Source organism: Rattus rattus, chromosome 4 (genome assembly GCF_011064425.1).
Source record: "Rattus rattus isolate New Zealand chromosome 4, Rrattus_CSIRO_v1, whole genome shotgun sequence".
NCBI lineage: Eukaryota > Metazoa > Chordata > Mammalia > Rodentia > Muridae > Rattus > Rattus rattus.
The window spans coordinates 50,387,719-50,407,592 of record NC_046157.1 but is presented as its reverse complement, the minus strand read 5'-3'; the positions used below and the strand labels follow the sequence as shown (position 1 = coordinate 50,407,592).

Here is a 19,874-nt window from a genome sequence, read left to right as displayed (position 1 = left end):
GTACATCTTATGGACTATACTGTCACCAGAAGGCACCTTTGGGAACCTGTCCCGTTGCAAGAGTAGTGTAAATTTGTGGACACAGTGCCTGGCAACATGAAAAATCCAGGGATTTAAACACTAAGTAGGAAAATCAAAATTATCCTTTATACAGATAAAAAATACCCAACCCTGACGAGTCTGCCCAGCACTTGTATACAGAGTTAGTTTGTGTCCAGCTGGCTCAGCCCAGGATGGCTTCACCAGTAAGTCATTGGTATCTGACAGAGACTTGGCATACATCAATCAAGGAAGAGTCTATGACTCAAAGAAAAGACAATTCCAAAAATAACAATGATTCATGATTTGGTTACCCCGTGATGGAGGGCTCTGTGGTCCCAGCCTGTGCTCACAGGCAGGCTGGCCTTCCTCTTAGCAGAAAGCAGAGCCCAGTCTCCCTAGGCATTCCATCAAAGCAAGCACTTTGAGGTGCTTCTCTGGTGATGGTGATGGCCTGTGCCTATCCACACCTAAACTGCACCACGTTTACCGACAGCTCCCTGGCCCAGCTGTAGGACGTGACCATGGAACACTCGGAGGTTCGCTGGGCCAGACATGGCCTGGATCCCGTATCTTGGGACTCTACCCAACAGCTGAGCTAACTGAACGTGAAATAGCACGGAAAGAAAAATAAAGGCCTCTGGACTCCCACAGAGCCAGCAATACAGACCAACACATCCAGAAGACTCTCCCCTTACAACAGAGCTGGGTAAAACTCATGGCCAGGAAGATAAGCCAGAGAAAATGACTGGATGCAGGATAAAGGCCGAAATTGCCTGTCCAACCCAAGAAATCAGATGGCCAAGTCTAATGACTGCAGACTCATCGCCTGCCAGTCAAGGGCTTACCTCTTGTCTTTGGAAGGGAGAGCCACGTGCCCTTTGACTGCCTCTAGTCATCAGTAAGCAATTCTTAACTTCCTATTGCTCCAACTCCTAGAGTCACAGGGTTGGGACAGAAGGTGAAGGGTCGTCATAACTTCCAGATGAACCAGTGGCACACCCAGCACCTCCTGCTGCAGCGTGGTGGTCACGTGGGCTTCGCTACAGCTAGGTGATTGGTGATTGGTCACCCGGGCTTTGTAGCAAAGCAAAAATAGGCAATTGCCAGGTGAGAAATCTCTGAACCTCCCTAGATGTAACAGGAGGGTGTCTTTAAAGAAATCAACAAAAAAAAGCTGTTTCCTAAAAGAATCATTGTCTCGAACTGGAGAGATGGCTCAGGGGTTAAGGGCACTGACTGCTCTTCCAGAGGTCCTGAGTTCAATTCCCAGCACCCACATGGTGGCTCACAACTGTCTGTAGTGGGATCTGACGCCCTCTTCTTGTGTGCATGAAGACAGAGTGCTCATGTACAAGGAACTATCTCCACCAATGGCTCTGAATCACTGGGGACATTGGGGCTTCAACATGTCTACAACACAGATCTCCAGCTGCTTTTCTTAGTCTGAAACACTGCCATGAAGACTTCTGACTGTAACCACGCATCTATCTGTCCACCACTTGAGTAGCGACCAACCTTCGTTGGAGCCACAAATGTCTCATGGGGAAATGGCTCGGCTGCTGACGTGGCGGCCACACAAACAGAAGTACCTGAGCTTGACTCCACAGCAGCGATGGGAGGAAGCTGGGTGTGACACCACACACCTGCAATGTCGTCCTGAGAAGTGGGCACGGGTGGACCCCTGAGATGTGCTGGCCTGCTAATCCTCAAATTAGTGAGCTCCAAGTTCACTGAGAGCCCTATCTCAAAAAGTAAGGTGGAAAATAGCAGAAGAATGGCGGACCTCTGGCCTCCGTGTGCACACGCATGTACATGACCACCATATAGACTACATATACATGAAAACCACATTTGTCTCTCAGGTTTTTTTTCTGTACACAGGCCATGTGACTAGGCCTAGCCCTGAGACAGGAACACAGGCGTAACTTCCAGTAAGAGTCCACATGGAGTACAACCCGACCGGCTCTGCTCCACCCTACCATCACGCACACTATGCACTGCTGTGACAGAATACATGGCTGTCCACTGATGGCCACCAAGCACTGAGAGATGATAAATGGTATTGATGGATTCAAGGCATTATGGCAAAGAAGTGTCTGAAAGGGAACTTGTCCAACTCATTAGCTCACACCACTCCAGTGTCTACGTGAGGTGCACGGTGTGGATCTGTGGTGTCTGATGGGATGCCTCTCATAGGCCTTTGAAGTCTTGGTCCCCAGCTGGGGCTCTGGAAAGGCCTAGGAGGTGTGGCATCCCTGGTGGTGTGCTTTCGAGGTTTCCCTTGCCACCCTCAGTCTACACTCTGCTTCCTGCTTTCCATTTGAGGTGTGAGCTCTCGGCCGCTCCAGCTACCATGCCTACCTGCTCTCCTGCTTCCTTGCTGTGACATCGTGGACTCCTATCCCTCTGGAACCGGAAGCCCAAATAAGCCTTCCTTCTCCAGCCTGCCTCGCCAGGGAGTTTTACCACAGCAGCAGGGGAGCACCTGGTAGAGAGGTGTCCTTCTAAGAGTCGCCTTGGTCACGGTGTCTGTTCACAGCAGTAAAATCCTAACTCAGACATGGCACTAAGGAGACGTTGTCAGACACCTCTTCCTGACGGCTGCAGGCACTGGGGACTTGTATTTCCACAGGCTGCTGTCCCTGGGAGTGCCCGGGAGGAGCCTACATGGACAGTGGGAAGGACAGCTGCCCACCCAGAACCTGCCCTGCAGAGGGACCAACAATAAAGCCATTTCACTGCCTGCGCTTGGCGCAGACTAGACTAGAAGAGAGAGATGGATTACTCATTGCCTGAGGAGAACAGGGATACTTTTCACTTGGAGGAAAAAATAAAACTGAAGAAACTAATACCTACAGCAACACAAATTAACTGACCAAAATCCGCTAATTAACACGGCTCACCATATAGCTCGCTCCTCAGTGTCCCTGCTCTACCCCTCCTCGGCCAATTCCCCTACATACTCCACACTGTGCCTTTGTGTACTGTGTGAGGCAGGAACACACCGGCTACTTCATTATTACATACAACTAACTCTGTTCTGGGTCTTATTAGACAAAGGCAGCGTTTCCGTACCTGTCTATCTAATGGCCCCTATGGGTGAACCCTACAAACTGAATTCAGTTGTTTCTAGAGGTGGTAGTTTTCAAGTTTGAGCCCACACCCAGAGAAGGCACTCTTCCTGGTCTCTCCATTCTGCCCAATGCCTCAAATTAAAATGGTGTTGATTAGTCCAGGTAATCTGTGGCATTGAGAGGAATCCCTCTCAACTGTTTCCCACGGTTTAACTGCAAAAGCAGGCCACTGAATGGAAACAGAAATGAAAGCTTAGCGTGAGAATGAATTTCAACCATCCAAACGGGATGGGAGAGAGCTCGGAAAATGACTGGCGAGCAATGTTCGAGGGCCACTTGCAAAGCACAAAGTCTCAACCCAGTCCCACTTAACCCAGTTGTGTGTCACTCTGGCCACACCCTGCAGAGTGCTGTGGTAACGTTTCACACTGACTACTACACAAAGAAAATGGTCACCTGGCCACGGCCACCTGTTAAACTATGTTTCCTAGTTTCCTTCGAGGACGTTTGAAATGGCTGATTAAAGGACAATACCAGCCACAAAAGCCGAGTGTAAAACCAGAGCTCCGATCCAAGTGCTTCTTCTAATTCCTCTTTTTATGGCTCAGGCAGGGGGAAGGGGAGGGGAGGGGTGCTGGGGAGGGTAGGACGTCCGTTCCCACCTCACATGATGGGCAGACCTGCCCTTCCCCCGGCACTCGGTACAGAAAACAGGCATCAGTGGGCACCTTGGCCAGGCCTAACTGCAACTCACCCATCCAGGAGACTCATGGTCGTAGAGGTCACTTCTGCAAACAGAATTACTCTCCCGAGGCACGTGCTCTGCAGATTCTGTCGATAGGTCTCTAGGTTAAAGTGCTCTGATGAGAAGCCTTTGGGGTCGGTGACCACAGGGATGGAAGACGGGGTGATCTCTGCTTCAGATGTGTAGGAGGAGACGAACTTAAGGGAGAGCTTGCTGGATTTTATGACTCCCTCAGGATCCACGTGCCTCCCAAGCCACTGCATAAACGGATCCTGGATTTCCTATGTCATAAGAAGGGGGAAGACTTATGATCTGAGGTTTAATCCACTGACAGTAGTGCTTCCTGAAAATGCTGCTGAGTAACTTAGGCACTTCCTAAGTCCTAACGGAAGAGCCCCATGAACGTGGTTTGCAGTCTAAACCCACACCATACAATAGACCGAGTACTGCGGTTTCAAATCTGTCTCCCAGAACTCATACATTAGAACCGTAATTCCCAAATTCATGCATTAACGGTATTTTGGGATGAGACTTTCGAGATATGACTGAGTCAAGGGGTCTTTGCCCTCTCAAATGGATTAATCCATTAGTGGATTACTGGGTCACTGAGTGAGCTGGTGATCACCAAAGGAGGTCAGGTCTGTAATAAAAGCTAAGGTAGCCACCTTTTAGAAGCCTCTTGCCATTTGAACTCCACAGAACTCCCTATGGACTCTGCAGAGTCCTCTGTCACCAGCAAAGAGGTCTTCACTCAGTGACACTCACACACACTCACACGTGCACACGCACATGCACGCACTCTTACACACACGTTTAAATCCTCAGCCTCCAAACTGTGAGGAATTAATTTCCTCACAGAAAGATTCCTAACTATGTTTACAGTTTAAGATTTATATGTCAGGATCTAAGGACACACGGTGAGCCCGTCACTTACTTTCTAACCCAATTCTATTGCGACATGTGTCGGAAGCCCTCTCCAGTTCTAGAGTCCCCATTTATCCAGTGCTCTGTGCAGTCTACAAAGCAATGGGGGGGGGGGGGTGAGACATCACCCTTACATCTTCATACTTTTGCCCACACTGGAATGTATTACCCAACAGGAAACAAACCCCAAGCAGAGTCTTGGAAGGCAAAGTGCCCTCAGAGGAGTGTCTAATTCTGGCCTCTAGAAGACACACTGCCCACATGTAAAGGTAGCCGGACACTGTTGCCAGCAAAGGGAAACAGTGTAGCACCTTAAGCTGCTTCCCTTTGTCCTAACGGTGACAACAGAAAAGACAGTGCTTAACCCAGAGTCTCCAGCCCAGATGTGAGGGAAGTCTTGAAGCTTGGAGGAGGCCACCACGCCCATCGGCAGAGGTCAGAGGCCTTACTTTGGGGTGGTTCATCAAGAATTGTGTAGATGCCCTCCAAAAGGCCTGCACGAAATAGATCCAGGTGTTTTAAAAGATGTTATCATTTTTATTGTATGTGTATGGGTGACAGTCTGTCTGTCTGTCTGTCCGTGCAGCATATGCTTACGGTGCCCACGGAGGCTAGAAGAGGGCATCAGATCCCTTGGAACTGGAGTTACAGATAGTTGTGAACCACAGTGTGGGCGCTGGGAACAAAAACCAGGTCCTCTGCAAGAGCAGTGCGTCCTCTTAACCACAGAGCCATCTTTCCAGCCCTAAGATCTAGGGTTTCAGGACCATGTGAATGTCAGAACTCTCAAAGTAAAATAAAAAAGTGTCCCCTTTTCCATTAATTATTAGGTCTGTATCCCAAAGCTCCCCACACTCCAAAGAAGGGCTGATGGGGTGGAATGTCATTCAACCAATCACTGCCCACCAGCCTCAAGAACTCACTTCCAGGTTGTAGAAGCATCAAGCAGGCAGGAACAACTAATGATAATGCCAGAGACATCCAGGCAGTGAGACATCACAGGGCCACGGAGCGGGCCACGGAGCGAGCCACAGAGCAGGCGCAAGTACTGCCCAAAATGGAGGGAGGGATGGACAGAGGTGGGCACAGTGGATGAGAGTGGGTGAGACCGGGTGTGATGTGCATGTCTGCAACCAGGACACGGGAGGCTGGGACACACACAGCTCCTACTGTACCCAGGACACAGGAGGCTGGGACACACACAGTACCCACTGTACCCAGGACACAGGAGGCTGGGACACACACAGCTCCTACTGTACCCAGGACACGGGAGGCTGGGACACTCACAGCTCCTACTGTACCCAGGACACAGGAGGCTGGGACACACACAGCTCCCACTGTACCCAGGACACAGGAGGCTGGGACACTCACAGCTCCTACTGTACCCAGGACACAGGAGGCTGGGACACACACAGCTCCTACTGTACCCAGGACACAGGAGGCTGGGACACACACAGCTCCTACTGTACCCAGGACACGGGAGGCTGGCACGCACACAGCCCCTACTTTAACCAGAACACGGGAGGCTGGGACCCACCCAGCCCCAACTGTCCCAGGACAACGGAGGCTGGGACACACACAGCTCCCACTGTACCAGGACACGGGAGGCTGGGACACTCACAGCTCCTACTGTACCCAGGACACGGGAGGCTGGGACACACACAGCTCCTACTGTACCCAGGACACAGGAGGCTGGGCCACACACAGCTCCTACTGTACCAGGACACGGGAGGCTGGGACACTCACAGCTCCCTACTGTACCCAGGACTCAGGAGGCTGGGACACACACAGCTCCTACTGTACCCAGGCCCCAGGGGCTGGGGCCCCCCCCGGCCCTTCTGTACCCAGGAAACAGGAGGCTGGGACAAACACAGCCCCTACTGTACCCAGGACACCGGAGGCTGGGGCAAACACAGCCCCTACTGTACCCAGGACACAGGAGGCTGGGACACTCCCAGCCTCTACTTGTCCCAGGACACGGGAGGCTGGGACACTCACAGCTCCTACTGTACCCAGGACACAGGAGGCTGGGACACACACAGCTCCTACTGTACCCAGGACACCGGAGGCTGGGACACACACAGCTCCCTACTGGCCCCAGGACACAGGAGGCTGGGACACTCACAGCCCCTACTGTACCCAGGACACGGGAGGCTGGGACACTCACAGCTCCTACTGTACCCAGGACACAGGAGGCTGGGACACACACAGCTCCTACTGTACCCAGGACACGGGAGGCTGGGACACTCACAGCTCCTACTGTACCCAGGACACAGGAGGCTGGGACACTCACAGCTCCTACTGTCCCCAGGACACAGGAGGCTGGGACACACACAGCTCCTACTGTACCCAGGACACAGGAGGCTGGGGCACACACAGCTCCTACTGTCCCCAGGACACAGGAGGCTGGGGCACACACAGTACTGTACCCAGGACACAGGAGGCTGGGGCACACACAGCTCCTACTGTCCCCAGGACACAGGAGGCTGGGGCACACACAGTGCCCACTGTACCCAGGACACAGGAGGCTGGGACACTCACAGCTCCTACTGTCCCCAGGACACAGGAGGCTGGGGCACACACAGTGCCCACTGTACCCAGGACACAGGAGGCTGGGGCACACACAGCTCCTACTGTACCCAGGACACAGGAGGCTGGGACACTCACAGCTCCTACTGTACCCAGGACACAGGAGGCTGGGACACACACAGCTCCTACTGTACCCAGGACACAGGAGGCTGGGACACACACAGCTCCTACTGTGCCAGGACACGGGAGGCTGGGACACTCACAGCTCCTACTGTACCCAGGACACGGGAGGCTGGGACACTCACAGCCCTACTGTACCCAGGACACGGGAGGCTGGGACACACACAGCTCCTACTGTACCCAGGACACGGGAGGCTGGGACACTCACAGCCCTACTGTACCCAGGACACAGGAGGCTGGGACACACACAGCCCTACTGTACCAGGACACGGGAGGCTGGGACACTCACAGCCCTACTGTACCCAGGACACGGGAGGCTGGGACACTCACAGCTCCTACTGTACCCAGGACACGGGAGGCTGGGACACTCACAGTGCCCACTGTACCCAGGACACAGGAGGCTGGGACACACACAGTGCCCACTGTACCCAGGACACAGGAGGCTGGGACACTCACAGCTCCTACTGTCCCCAGGACACAGGAGGCTGGGACACTCACAGCTCCTACTGTCCCCAGGACACAGGAGGCTGGGACACACACAGCTCCTACTGTCCCCAGGACACGGGAGGCTGGGGCACTAACAGCTCCTACTGTACCCAGGACACAGGAGGCTGGGACACTCACAGCTCCTACTGTACCCAGGACACAGGAGTCCCCAGCTGGGACACACACAGCTCCTACTGTACCAGGACACAGGAGGCTGGGACACTCACAGCTCCTACTGTACCCAGGACACGGGAGGCTGGGACACACACAGCTCCTACTGTACCCAGGACACAGGAGGCTGGGACACACACAGCTCCTACTGTACCCAGGACACGGGAGGCTGGGACACTCACAGCTCCTACTGTACCCAGGACACAGGAGGCTGGGACACACACAGCTCCTACTGTACCCAGGACACAGGAGGCTGGGACACTCACAGCTCCTACTGTCCCCAGGACACAGGAGGCTGGGACACACACAGTGCCCACTGTACCCAGGACACAGGAGGCTGGGACACACACAGCTCCTACTGTACCCAGGACACGGGAGGCTGGGACACTCACAGCTCCTACTGTACCCAGGACACAGGAGGCTGGGACACTCACAGCTCCTACTGTACCCAGGACACGGGAGGCTGGGACACTCACAGCTCCTACTGTACCCAGGACACAGGAGGCTGGGACACACACAGCGCCCACTGTACCCAGGACACAGGAGGCTGGGACACTCACAGCTCCTACTGTCCCCAGGACACGGGAGGCTGGGACACACACAGCTCACAGCTCCTCACAGCTCCTACTGTACCCAGGACACAGGAGGCTGGGACACACACAGTGCCTACTGTACCCAGGACACAGGAGGCTGGGACACTCACAGCTCCTACTGTACCCAGGACACAGGAGGCTGGGACACTCACAGCTCCTACTGTACCCAGGACACAGGAGGCTGGGACACTCACAGCTCCTACTGTACCCAGGACACGGGAGGCTGGGACACTCACAGCTCCTACTGTACCCAGGACACAGGAGGCTGGGACACACACAGCTCCTACTGTACCCAGGACACAGGAGGCTGGGACACACACAGTACCCACTGTACCCAGGACACAGGAGGCTGGGACACACACAGCTCCTACTGTACCAGGACACGGGAGGCTGGGACACTCACAGCTCCTACTGTACCCAGGACACGGGAGGCTGGGACACTCACAGCTCCTACTGTACCCAGGACACAGGAGGCTGGGACACTCACAGCTCCTACTGTACCCAGGACACGGGAGGCTGGGACACACACAGCTCCTACTGTACCCAGGACACAGGAGGCTGGGACACACACAGCTCCTACTGTCCCCAGGACTCAGGAGGCTGGGACACTCACAGCTCCTACTGTACCCAGGACACAGGAGGCTGGGACACACACAGCTCCTACTGTACCCAGGACACGGGAGGCTGGGACACACACAGTGCCCACTGTACCCAGGACACAGGAGGCTGGGGCACACACAGCTCCTACTGTACCCAGGACTCAGGAGGCTGGGACACTCACAGTGCCCACTGTACCCAGGACACAGGAGGCTGGGACACACACAGCTCCTACTGTACCCAGGACACAGGAGGCTGGGACACACACAGTGCCCACTGTACCCAGGACACGGGAGGCTCGGACACTCACAGCTCCTACTGTACCCAGGACACGGGAGGCTGGGACACTCACAGCTCCTACTGTACCAGGACACGGGAGGCTGGGACACACACAGCTCCTACTGTACCCAGGACACGGGAGGCTGGGACACTCACAGCTCCTACTGTACCCAGGACACAGGAGGCTGGGACACACACAGCTCCTACTGTACCCAGGACACGGGAGGCTGGGACACACACAGCTCCTACTGTACCCAGGACACGGGAGGCTGGGACACACACAGCTCCCACCCAGGACACGGGAGGCTGGGACACACACAGTGCCCACTGTACCCAGGACACGGGAGGCTGGGACACACACAGCTCCTACTGTACCCAGGACACAGGAGGCTGGGACACTCACAGCTCCTACTGTACCAGGACACGGGAGGCTGGGACACACACAGCTCCTACTGTACCCAGGACACGGGAGGCTGGGACACACACAGCTCCTACTGTACCCAGGACACAGGAGGCTGGGACACACACAGCTCCTACTGTACCCAGGACACGGGAGGCTGGGACACACACAGGGCCCACTGTACCCAGGACACGGGAGGCTGGGACACACACAGCTCCTACTGTACCCAGGACACAGGAGGCTGGGACACACACAGTGCCCACTGTACCCAGGACACAGGAGGCTGGGACACACACAGCGCCTACTGTACCCAGGACACAGGAGGCTGGGACACACACAGCTCCTACTGTACCCAGGACACGGGAGGCTGGGACACTCACAGCTCCTACTGTACCCAGGACACGGGAGGCTGGGACACTCACAGCTCCTACTGTACCAGGACACGGGAGGCTGGGACACACACAGCTCCTACTGTACCCAGGACACGGGAGGCTGGGACACACACAGCTCCTACTGTACCCAGGACACAGGAGGCTGGGAGGCTGGGACACACACAGTGCCTACTGTACCCAGGACACAGGAGGCTGGGACACTCACAGCTCCTACTGTCCCCAGGACACAGGAGGCTGGGACACACACAGTGCCCACTGTACCCAGGACACAGGAGGCTGGGACACACACAGCTCCTACTGTACCCAGGACACGGGAGGCTGGGACACACACAGTGCCCACTGTACCCAGGACACAGGAGGCTGGGACACTCACAGCTCCTACTGTACCCAGGACACAGGAGGCTGGGACACACACAGCTCCTACTGTACCCAGGACACAGGAGGCTGGGACACATACAGATCCTACTGCAACCATGACCCAGGAAACTGGGACACATAGCAAGGCCGTACCGTGTCTCAGAAAACAAAAGACCCACTGAAATACAATTAGTGATTCTTTATTGGATTCCGATTGGAATAAAGCAGCTGGAAAAGACATGAAGGATGAGATCCCTGGAACACAGGCTGAATGTGCACTTGCAGTAACAAATGCATTTGGATAGGTACAGGAGGACACCGTGACACTAGAGGAAAATGTAGATGTGCATGTCACAGTACCTATGATTACTGTCCAAAGTGGTGGAAGCCAGTAAGGCCACACAGGAGGCTATTACACAGAGGTGACAGGGACCGGGAATGTCTATTACATGTTTCTCCCTGATCTCTACATTTAAGATTGGGAGTAAAGTTTGTTTGGTTTTGTTTTTTGTAAGCGGTGAAATAAAATAACAAATTCAATTAAGATACATTAGCCACCTACAGATTCATCTATCCACTCAATAAATATCCATTCAACAAACAGTCATTCAACGACTGGTCCTCCTGTGGCCTCTGAGCATGCAGCAGAAAGCAAAGGGCACCTCCTGGTCTCAGAGGGCTTTTCCTCTCATGTGTGAGTCACGAGCCCAGCAGGCAGGTACTGGACAGAGAAGAGGCTGAGGGAAGGAATAACACAGGAGGAGCAGGTTGGCGGCTAGTCACTGGGGTCAACTGCCAGAGACAGGAGATCTTACTGAACAGGCAACATTAGAAAAGACTAGGGAGGGAGGGAAGGAGGGAATGAGGTAGGGAAGAAGGAAGGGAGGGAGATGGAGAGAAGGAGGGAGGGGGGCTTAAAGTGAGATCTGTTCAGAGTCAGGCTCGGCGTCTACTCTGTGTCAGAGTTCTATGATGCTCCCTCCCACAGTGAGGAAATCAACACGTTTCCCAGAGTACATCCATGTCAATACGAAATGCTTGACTGCAATGACATCATCTGTATTTCTTATGGAGAAGGGATTCCAGGAGAGCAGGGCAGAGGCTCCAAGAAGGCAAGTGTGGAGACAGCAAGAAAGGGGAAAGGATCTGGAAGAACAGAGGCCAAGGAAGTGAAGCGGCAGAGAGACCGTGGAGCCCACCTGGGAAGCAACAGTGAAGCAACAGGCTGCCCAGAGGGATGAGGCATCTCTGTCAGAACAGGGTCCCTGCCCTGACTTCTGGGTTGAGCTGACTAAGGGGCAAATGGGGAGGAGTGAGGTCACAGGCTGAAGCTGCGTGACAGCACACATCGTGAGAACATGCTCTCGGCGCAGGCTACAGCATTTGCTAACGGGTCAGATGCTTGGGATGTTATCAAAATGGGGAGGCCAGGCTCATCGAGAAGGATTAGTGGGAAAAGGTGCTTCCCGACAAGTCTGACAACTGGAGTTTAATTCCTGGGATCCACATAAAGGTAGGAAGAGAGACTAATGTCACAAAGTTATCCTCTGACCTCCACACACATTCTGTACAAGCATGAATGCATGAGCATACACACACACATACATAAACGTTCACCAATACACACATACAGATACACATACAGATATGTACACACACACACACACACACACACACACACACACACACAAATAATCATCACCGTGTACACATGGAATAATAATAAACATATAAAATTTAAGGTGGGGAGATCAAGTGTGAGCACAGATTTCTGGCGCAGACACTGAAGGGGAGCTGTTACCAGCAGACATCCCGAGACCTGGTGTGGGAGGAGCTGAGGGTCAGCACGGCCCTGCTCATTTGAGGGGAGTAGCATCAGAGTGTGCGGTGAGCAGTAGAGGATCTATGAGCCAGGACCCCGGGGAGAGGGCAGCGCAGGTCCAAACCCAGGGACCGTCAGATCAGGTGATCGCTGACAGCCAGAAGAAAGCAGAAGATAGAAGATGTGGCGAGCGTTAAAAGGAAAGGTTGTAAATGGTCTGAACTCATTTTCTGAGGTCCTGTGACAAGGGCGACGCCCGGGGCAGATGCACATGACACATGACACAGCTGTCAAGGCCGTAGGTCAAATCAAGGTGTCCCCTTGAAGGCTTGCTACATTTCGACTGTCTCCAGAGATGTATGGGGAACACAGTTCTCGGTGAGATCATGTAGAGAGGCGAGATCTGTCAGAGGTGACATGGTCAAGGCTTTGTTCTACCGTCAACTCTGAACAGGAAAATATAAATGTGTTTGCAAGAAGTATAAGCATTTTCACCCGTTTGATGCAAACCGGCCAGCTGTCTTTTCAGATGCATAGTGACTTGGGGGATGATGAGGTAGCTGTAGCTAAGACATGCATGGGGGCTGCGCATTGAGTGTCCCCCAGGTCCCCGTGTTGGTGACCTAACTTCTGATCCAACAGCATTAAGAAGTGGGGCCTTTAGTAGCTGACTAGGTCATGAGGGTTGCACCCACAAACAGGTTAATGTAGTTAGCTACTAATCAGCTGTGCTGGGAGTACAATGGAGGGACCCTCCCTCCTTCCCTCCATCCCTCCATCCCTCCTTCCCTCCATCCCTCCATCTCACTCTTCTTACTGCCATTACAAGATGGCTCTCACCAGACGACAGCATCTTGATGTGGCATTCTGCCGCCCCCAACATCAGGAGTCATAGATTCTTTTTTCCTACACTGTTTTCTTAGTAAGTTAACTAAACCAATTTGGCAAAATTAAAGGACAGATAAAAGAATGAAGTCATGATTCTCAGATAATTTAACAGTATCATTAAGGCAGTATGAAATGTTGCTGAATTTACGGTTTTGGGTTTTATATATATAACCACACACATATATGTTCATACATGCATGTATGAGCATCTATGTGTAAGCATTATGTTCATGTTGTCAACTGGGCTAAAATGTAAGTCGTGTGACCCACCCTCAACCTGCAAACCCATGTCTGTCTTTGAGCCAGAGCAGAGCTAAAGTGTCTCTGAGAGAGCGTCCCTGCGACAGTCCCTCACAGTCTAGGTTAGACTCTCACAAACCTTCAGTGACTATGGCGCTCATCATAATTAAGACTTATAGGCCCCATAGTCAATGTCCTGCTGGCCTGCTAGAACGAGAATTCCATGAAGGCCACACACATTTATATTCCTTTCTTGTGCCCGGGGCATCCAGGATCAGGTCTGGCAAATACCTAACAAGCATTCATGGTGGGAATTCACACTAAGTTCCTAACCAAGGAAATTGTACAAGGAACAGGCAGACACATGTGCAAACACATGGGCACATCTATCTGGCTACAGGCAAACTCCTCAAAGGGCAGTGAGGCGTGCGTGCGTGTATACCTGCACTGTGGGGTACACTGGCTGGTTTGGGTATTAACACAGGCTAGTGTCATCAGAGAAGGAGCCTCAACTGAGGAAATGCCTCCACAAAATCCAGCTATAGGTCATCTTCTTAATCAGTGGCTGATGGGGAGGGCCCAGCACACTGTGGGTGGAGCCATCTCTGGGCTGATAGACCTGGGGTCTACAGGAAATCAGGCTGAGTAAGCCAGGAGGAGCAAGCCAGTAAGCAGCCTCCCTCCATGGCCTCTGCATCAGTTCCTGCTTCCAGGTTCCTGTCCTGCTTGAGTGTCTGTCCTGACTTCCTTCAGTGATAGACGGTGATGTGGAAATGTAAGAAGGATAATTCCTTTCCTCACCCTGACTAAGACATGGTGGTTGGAGACACCGTGTGGAGTGAGTTCTCTCCTTTCACTGTATGGGTTCTGGGTCTACCGGTTCAGCGTAACTCCAGCCAAGCACTCAAGCACCTTTTTGATTTGTTTGTTTTTTGTTTTTTAGAAATTGGCTTAAAATTTATACTAAAACGGAGAATACTTAAAATGTTCAAAGGGATCTCGGGAGGGGAAGAAGTTAGAAGACGTTATTGCCTGTTTCAAGGCTTGCTGTAAAGCGGCAGCAATGGGGATGCGTCAGCACTGCACAGACACACAGACAAAAACAGGGCAGAGTCGGAAAAGCAGGGCCACACATTTGACCGACTATTTTGCAAAGGTTCTAAAAATACAGCTAAATCAATAAAATAGGGCATTGTCTTTCTTAAGGCATCTTAATACCTTAAGATACATAATCTCTCGGAGGGGACAAAATATAAATGAACTCTAGAAGAGGAAAATGTGTCACACTAGACTTCAGAGGCAGCAATGCAAAAGAAAGAGGAAACATTACCAGCAACTGTCCAAGAGTTAACAAGAAGGGCTGGGGACCAGGCTGGACGGCAGAGCACACACGTAGACTACACTCTTGGCTTGATCCTCAGCACGGAAAGGAAGAAAAGGAGGAAGAGGGGAAGAACAAAGGGAGGCAAACAAACCAGGCAAATTCTTCTCAATGCGTTCATTATCAGACAAAGAACTTTTATCTAGAATGTATTTTAAAACTCTTAAAATCTGCAAGAAAACAACTTAAAACGTGCAAAATTTCTGAATGAACATTGCCCAAAAGAGAAGAAGAGACAGCCAACAAGCTATGAAGAAAATGCTGAGCACCATTTGCTGCCCAGAAATGCAAATGACAAGGCACAGTGAGACGCACCACACGTCCACAGTGAGATACACTACACATCCACTGAAATGACCAAAGTTTAATCCTGACACAGTGTGTTAGCAAATTGTAAAGCAAATAGAACTCAGAAAATAAAAGGCCACAGTGATTTGGGAAACAATGTAGCTGGTCGCAAAGTCTTGCTCTGCCTGGCCCAGAATTCGCTGTGTGACCAGGCTACTCAGTCTTGAGGGTGTATCGATCTTCTTGCTTCTGCTTCCCAAGTACTGGGGCTAAAGGCACAAGCTACTATGCCCAGCCCTGGAAGTTTCTTTTTTTTTTTTTGGTTCTTTTTTTCGGAGCTGGGGACCGAACCCAGGGCCTTGCGCTTCCTAGGCAAGCGCTCTACCGCTGAGCTAAATCCCCAACCCCTGGAAGTTTCTTATAAAGGAACATGTACCACAGTCAAATTGAGGTCTTCAATATTGACCAAAGAGAGTGAAACCTCAGATCCACACAAAAGACCTTCATTTGAGTGTCTATGACACTCCAGTCAATAGGCAGAAGGCACAGACCCAAATGTCTGAGAGTACAGGACAGATAAGTAAATGAACAATGGTCTGTCAAGACACCAGAGTGTGACTGGGCAATAAAAATGATGACCTACTCACATATAAACATGCAATCAAAAAATATGACAGTCTAGGGATTTGGTAAAGTGTTTGCCTGACAAGAAGGAGAACGTAAGTCCAGTTCCCAGAGCCCAACTTAAGGAAGCTAGGTGTGGTGGTGCACACTCGGTACGCACTGGAATCCCAAATCTCACCACTGGGACGGGAAACACAGGTACATGCTGTGCTGGCTGGTTTTGTGTGTCAACTTGACAAGCTGGAGTTATCACAGAAAAGGAGCCTCAGTTGTGGAAATGCCTTCATGAGACCCAGCTGTAAGGCATTTTCTCAACTAGTGATCAAGGTGGGAGGACCCAGCCCATTGTGGGTGGTGCCATCCGTGGGCCGTAGTCTTGGGTTCTATAAGGGAGAAAGCTGAGCAAGTCAGGGGAAGCAAGTCAGTATGAAACATCCCTCCATGGCCTCTGCATCAGCTCCTGCTTCCTGACCTGTTGGGAGTTCCAGTCCTGAATTCCTTTGGTGATGAAACAACAATGTGGAAGTGTAAGCTGAATAAACCCTTTCCTCCCCAACTTGCTTCTTGTTCATGATATTTGTGTAGGGATAGAAACCCTGACTAAAAAAAATTGGTACCAGCATAGTGGGGTATTCCTGTGACAACTTGACCATGTTTTGGGGAGGACTGTGGAAGGACTTTGGAACTTTGAGCTAGACGAGCTATTAGGATGTTAAGAACGTCTGTAGGAGTTTAGAAGATAATGTTGAGAACAGTGCAGAAGATGGAGGCCTGGCTTGTGAAGTTTCAGAAGGAAGATTAAAGACTCTTGTCAGGGACATATTGTTTTGTTTGTGAAGATTCTGTGGTTTTGGTTAGCTGAGGCTGAAGAATCAGCTGTGATTAACAAGATACCAGAACTACTAAAGCAAACCTTTGAGTTACTGGGACAGTTGATGCTGGTCAGCTGGAGCTAAGAAAGATTAAGAAGAGACCAGTAGCGGTTGGGGATTTGGCTCAGTGGTAGAGCGCTTGCCTAGCATGCGCAAGGCCCTGAGTTCGGTCCCCAGCTCCGAAAAAAAAAAAAAAAAAGAAGAGACCAGTATCATTGAGGTGAAATCTTCTGGAAAGCGTTTTCTGAGAGCACAAAGAGGCTGTGTTCCAGAGAAAGGCAAGGTAGTGCCTTGTGCTGTGGCTGGACTTGGTTGTGTGTAAGCATCACCCAGATGGTACTGGTTTGAAGGCATGAAGGGGTCATGAACAGCAGCTGAGGTTGGGCACTGTGAGAGGCCATGGAAGGCCATTGGAGAAGGTGTACCCTCAGTTGTAGTTGACGGCCCAGGATTTAAGGGGTCATTCAAAGGAGTTGAGGTTTGGTGCCATGAAGAGAGCCTGAGAGAAGCTGTTGGTGAAGCCTAGCTGCAGCAGAAGACAGCAGCATTTTGGAGATGGCAGTACCATGAGATGACCGCCAAGAGCAGCAGCAGCAGTGGAGCACAGGCAGCTGGAGCCCAGAAGACAAGGTGGGTGCTACAAAGGGCAGAGCTGGAGAAGTGACCCAAGCCCTTGGAGGAGCCCAGAAGATCGTGAGTGGATCCCAGACGTTGGACAGTTAGTTTGATTTCGCTTTTGATATTTTTCCCTCTTGAAGTAAGATTAGTGGAGTCCACAGTTAAGAGACTTTGAATTTTAAAACAACTTTGAATTTTAAAAGATACTAGATACTTTAAAGGGATCGGATTTTTAATATGTAAAGACTGTGGGACTCTCAAAGTTATTTAGATCTTGGGGATGAATAAGAAAGTAAGGGTTGGGGGGTTGGGGATTTAGCTCAGTGGTAGAGTGCTTGCCTAGGAAGCGCAAGGCCCTGGGTTCGGTCCCCAGCTCCGGAAAAAAAAGAACCAAAAAAAAAAAGATAAAGTAAGGGTTGAAGGAGTTGGGGATTTGGCTCAGTGGTAGAGCGCTTGCAAGGCCCTGGGTTCGGTCCCCAGCTCCAAAAAACAAAAAAAAGGAAGGGTTGAGGCTAATAGTGATGTGTTTGTGTGTCAAGTTGACAAGGGGTCAATTGTACTGGATGGTTTTGTGTGTCAACTTGACAAGCTGGAGTTATCACAGAAAAGGAGCCTCAGTTGTGGAAATGCCTTCATGAGACCCAACTGTAAGGCATTTTCTCAACCAGTAGTCAAGGTAGGAGGACCCAGCCCATTGTGGGTGGTGCCATTCCTGGGCTGGTGGTCCTGGGTTCTGTAAGACAGCAGGCTGAGCAAGCCAGGGGAAGCAAGCCAGTAAGTAACATCCCTCCATGGCCTCTGCATTAGCTCCTGCTTCCTGACCTGCTTGAGTTCCAGTCCTGAATTCCTTTGGTGACGAACAGCGATGTGGAAGTGTAAGCTGAATAAACCCTTTCCTCCCCAACTTGCTTCTTGGTCCTGATGTCTGTGCAGGAATAGAAACCCTGACTAAGACACATGCCTAGGTCATGTTCTAGCTGGTCAGATGTTCTCCCTCTTTGGCAACTTCCAGGGGAGTAAGAGACCCTGCCTCAAAAAAAGAAAAGAGGAAGAAGAGGCTCACCATTGCCCTCTGCATGCACACGCATGCACATGAACATGCCCACATGTACACAGATAGTAAGATAAATATGTACGACAGCATCCCATTTAGGCAACATTTCAGAGAAGGTCAGGCTGACAATTCATGGTGGTAGAGAGCAGAAGGGGGGTGGTGGCGTGAGGCTGGGCATGGGGGTGAGAGCTCAGGGGGACCCACAGAAACTGGAACAGGGAAGTGTGCACAACATCCTTTGGTCAAACTGTACACCAGATCAGGTGCATTTTCTTGGGTATAAATCATAGCTAAATAAAAGTGATTTAAAGGGTTGGGGATTTAGCTCAGTGGTAGAGCGCTTAAGACCCTGGGTTCGGTCCCCAGCTCCGAAAAAAAGAAAAAAAAAATGATTTAAAAAAAAAAAAGCAAATGGCAGGCGGCTTGCGTGGCGCAGAAACTAGCGCCCCATCAACAGCACACCGTGGGGCTCGCTTGCACGGGTATGAGCACTCAGAAGCAGCACGGCGTGCTGGTAAACACCGTAACTTGAGTGGGACTAGGATCCAGTCAGGACTGGAACTCCAGCAGGTCAGGAAGCAGGAGCTGATGCAGACGGTCGCTCTAGAGCCATCCCACACACACACACCCGATGTTTATCTGACAAATCAACATTGGATTAGAAGTATTATTGCCGTCTGCGTTTGTGTTCTGAAGTTCCATTTCCCAATCTATAAAGCTTTTTATCTCAGACACTTTTGGCTCATAATAAGTAATTAGATTAGTCCTGCTTCGGTCACAACATTGGCAGTTGCTAGGCAACCAGAAGCGGGCAAATCAGAAAATGAGTCATCAAAGACAAGGCACACAAGCCCTTTTTATGGGTGTCTGGTTCTTAAATACTTCAGGGAACAGGAACAAATGTATGTCTACTCTCATGGAATTTATATGAAACAACCCAGTTCTTGGGTTCCTCTTTTTAAAACTCTACTCGATTAAAAAAAAAAAAAAAAGGTAAAATGTTTAAGATTTGAGTCCCATTTCACTAACCTTTGACTGCAGCCCCAATTAAAAACTGTACAGAGCACCTACACGGCAATGTCGCAGTGACACCTGTAAGGAAGCCCTAATCCAGTCAGCTGAAGTGTGCTGTCTGAGCGCACTCCCTGGCTGTGCCAGTGTGAAGGGTTCTGTTTTCCCGGGAAAGCAACTCTTTGACAACAGCCTCCCTAAAGTGTCCTAAAGACACAAAGGAATGGAGAAATCACACTGTGTCTCCACCAACCCCTCTCCTCTCACTGAGGGAATGGGAGGCGGTGCAGGCCCTGTCGATTACTGG

At 51.4% G+C, this 19,874-nt stretch overlaps 1 protein-coding gene across 1 annotated transcript in view; it reads right to left on the bottom strand.

Moving 5' to 3' along the window:
* Positions 1-4,137, bottom strand: part of LOC116898967 (biotin--protein ligase) — a 103,685-nt gene extending 99,548 nt beyond the window's left edge. Inside the window, exon 1 of the mRNA XM_032900392.1 lies at positions 3,871-4,137. Coding sequence (XP_032756283.1) covers positions 3,871-4,124 — 254 coding nt within the window. The 5' untranslated portion in view covers positions 4,125-4,137. The remainder of the gene's footprint in view (positions 1-3,870) is intronic.
* Positions 4,138-19,874: the final 15,737 nt, after the last annotated feature.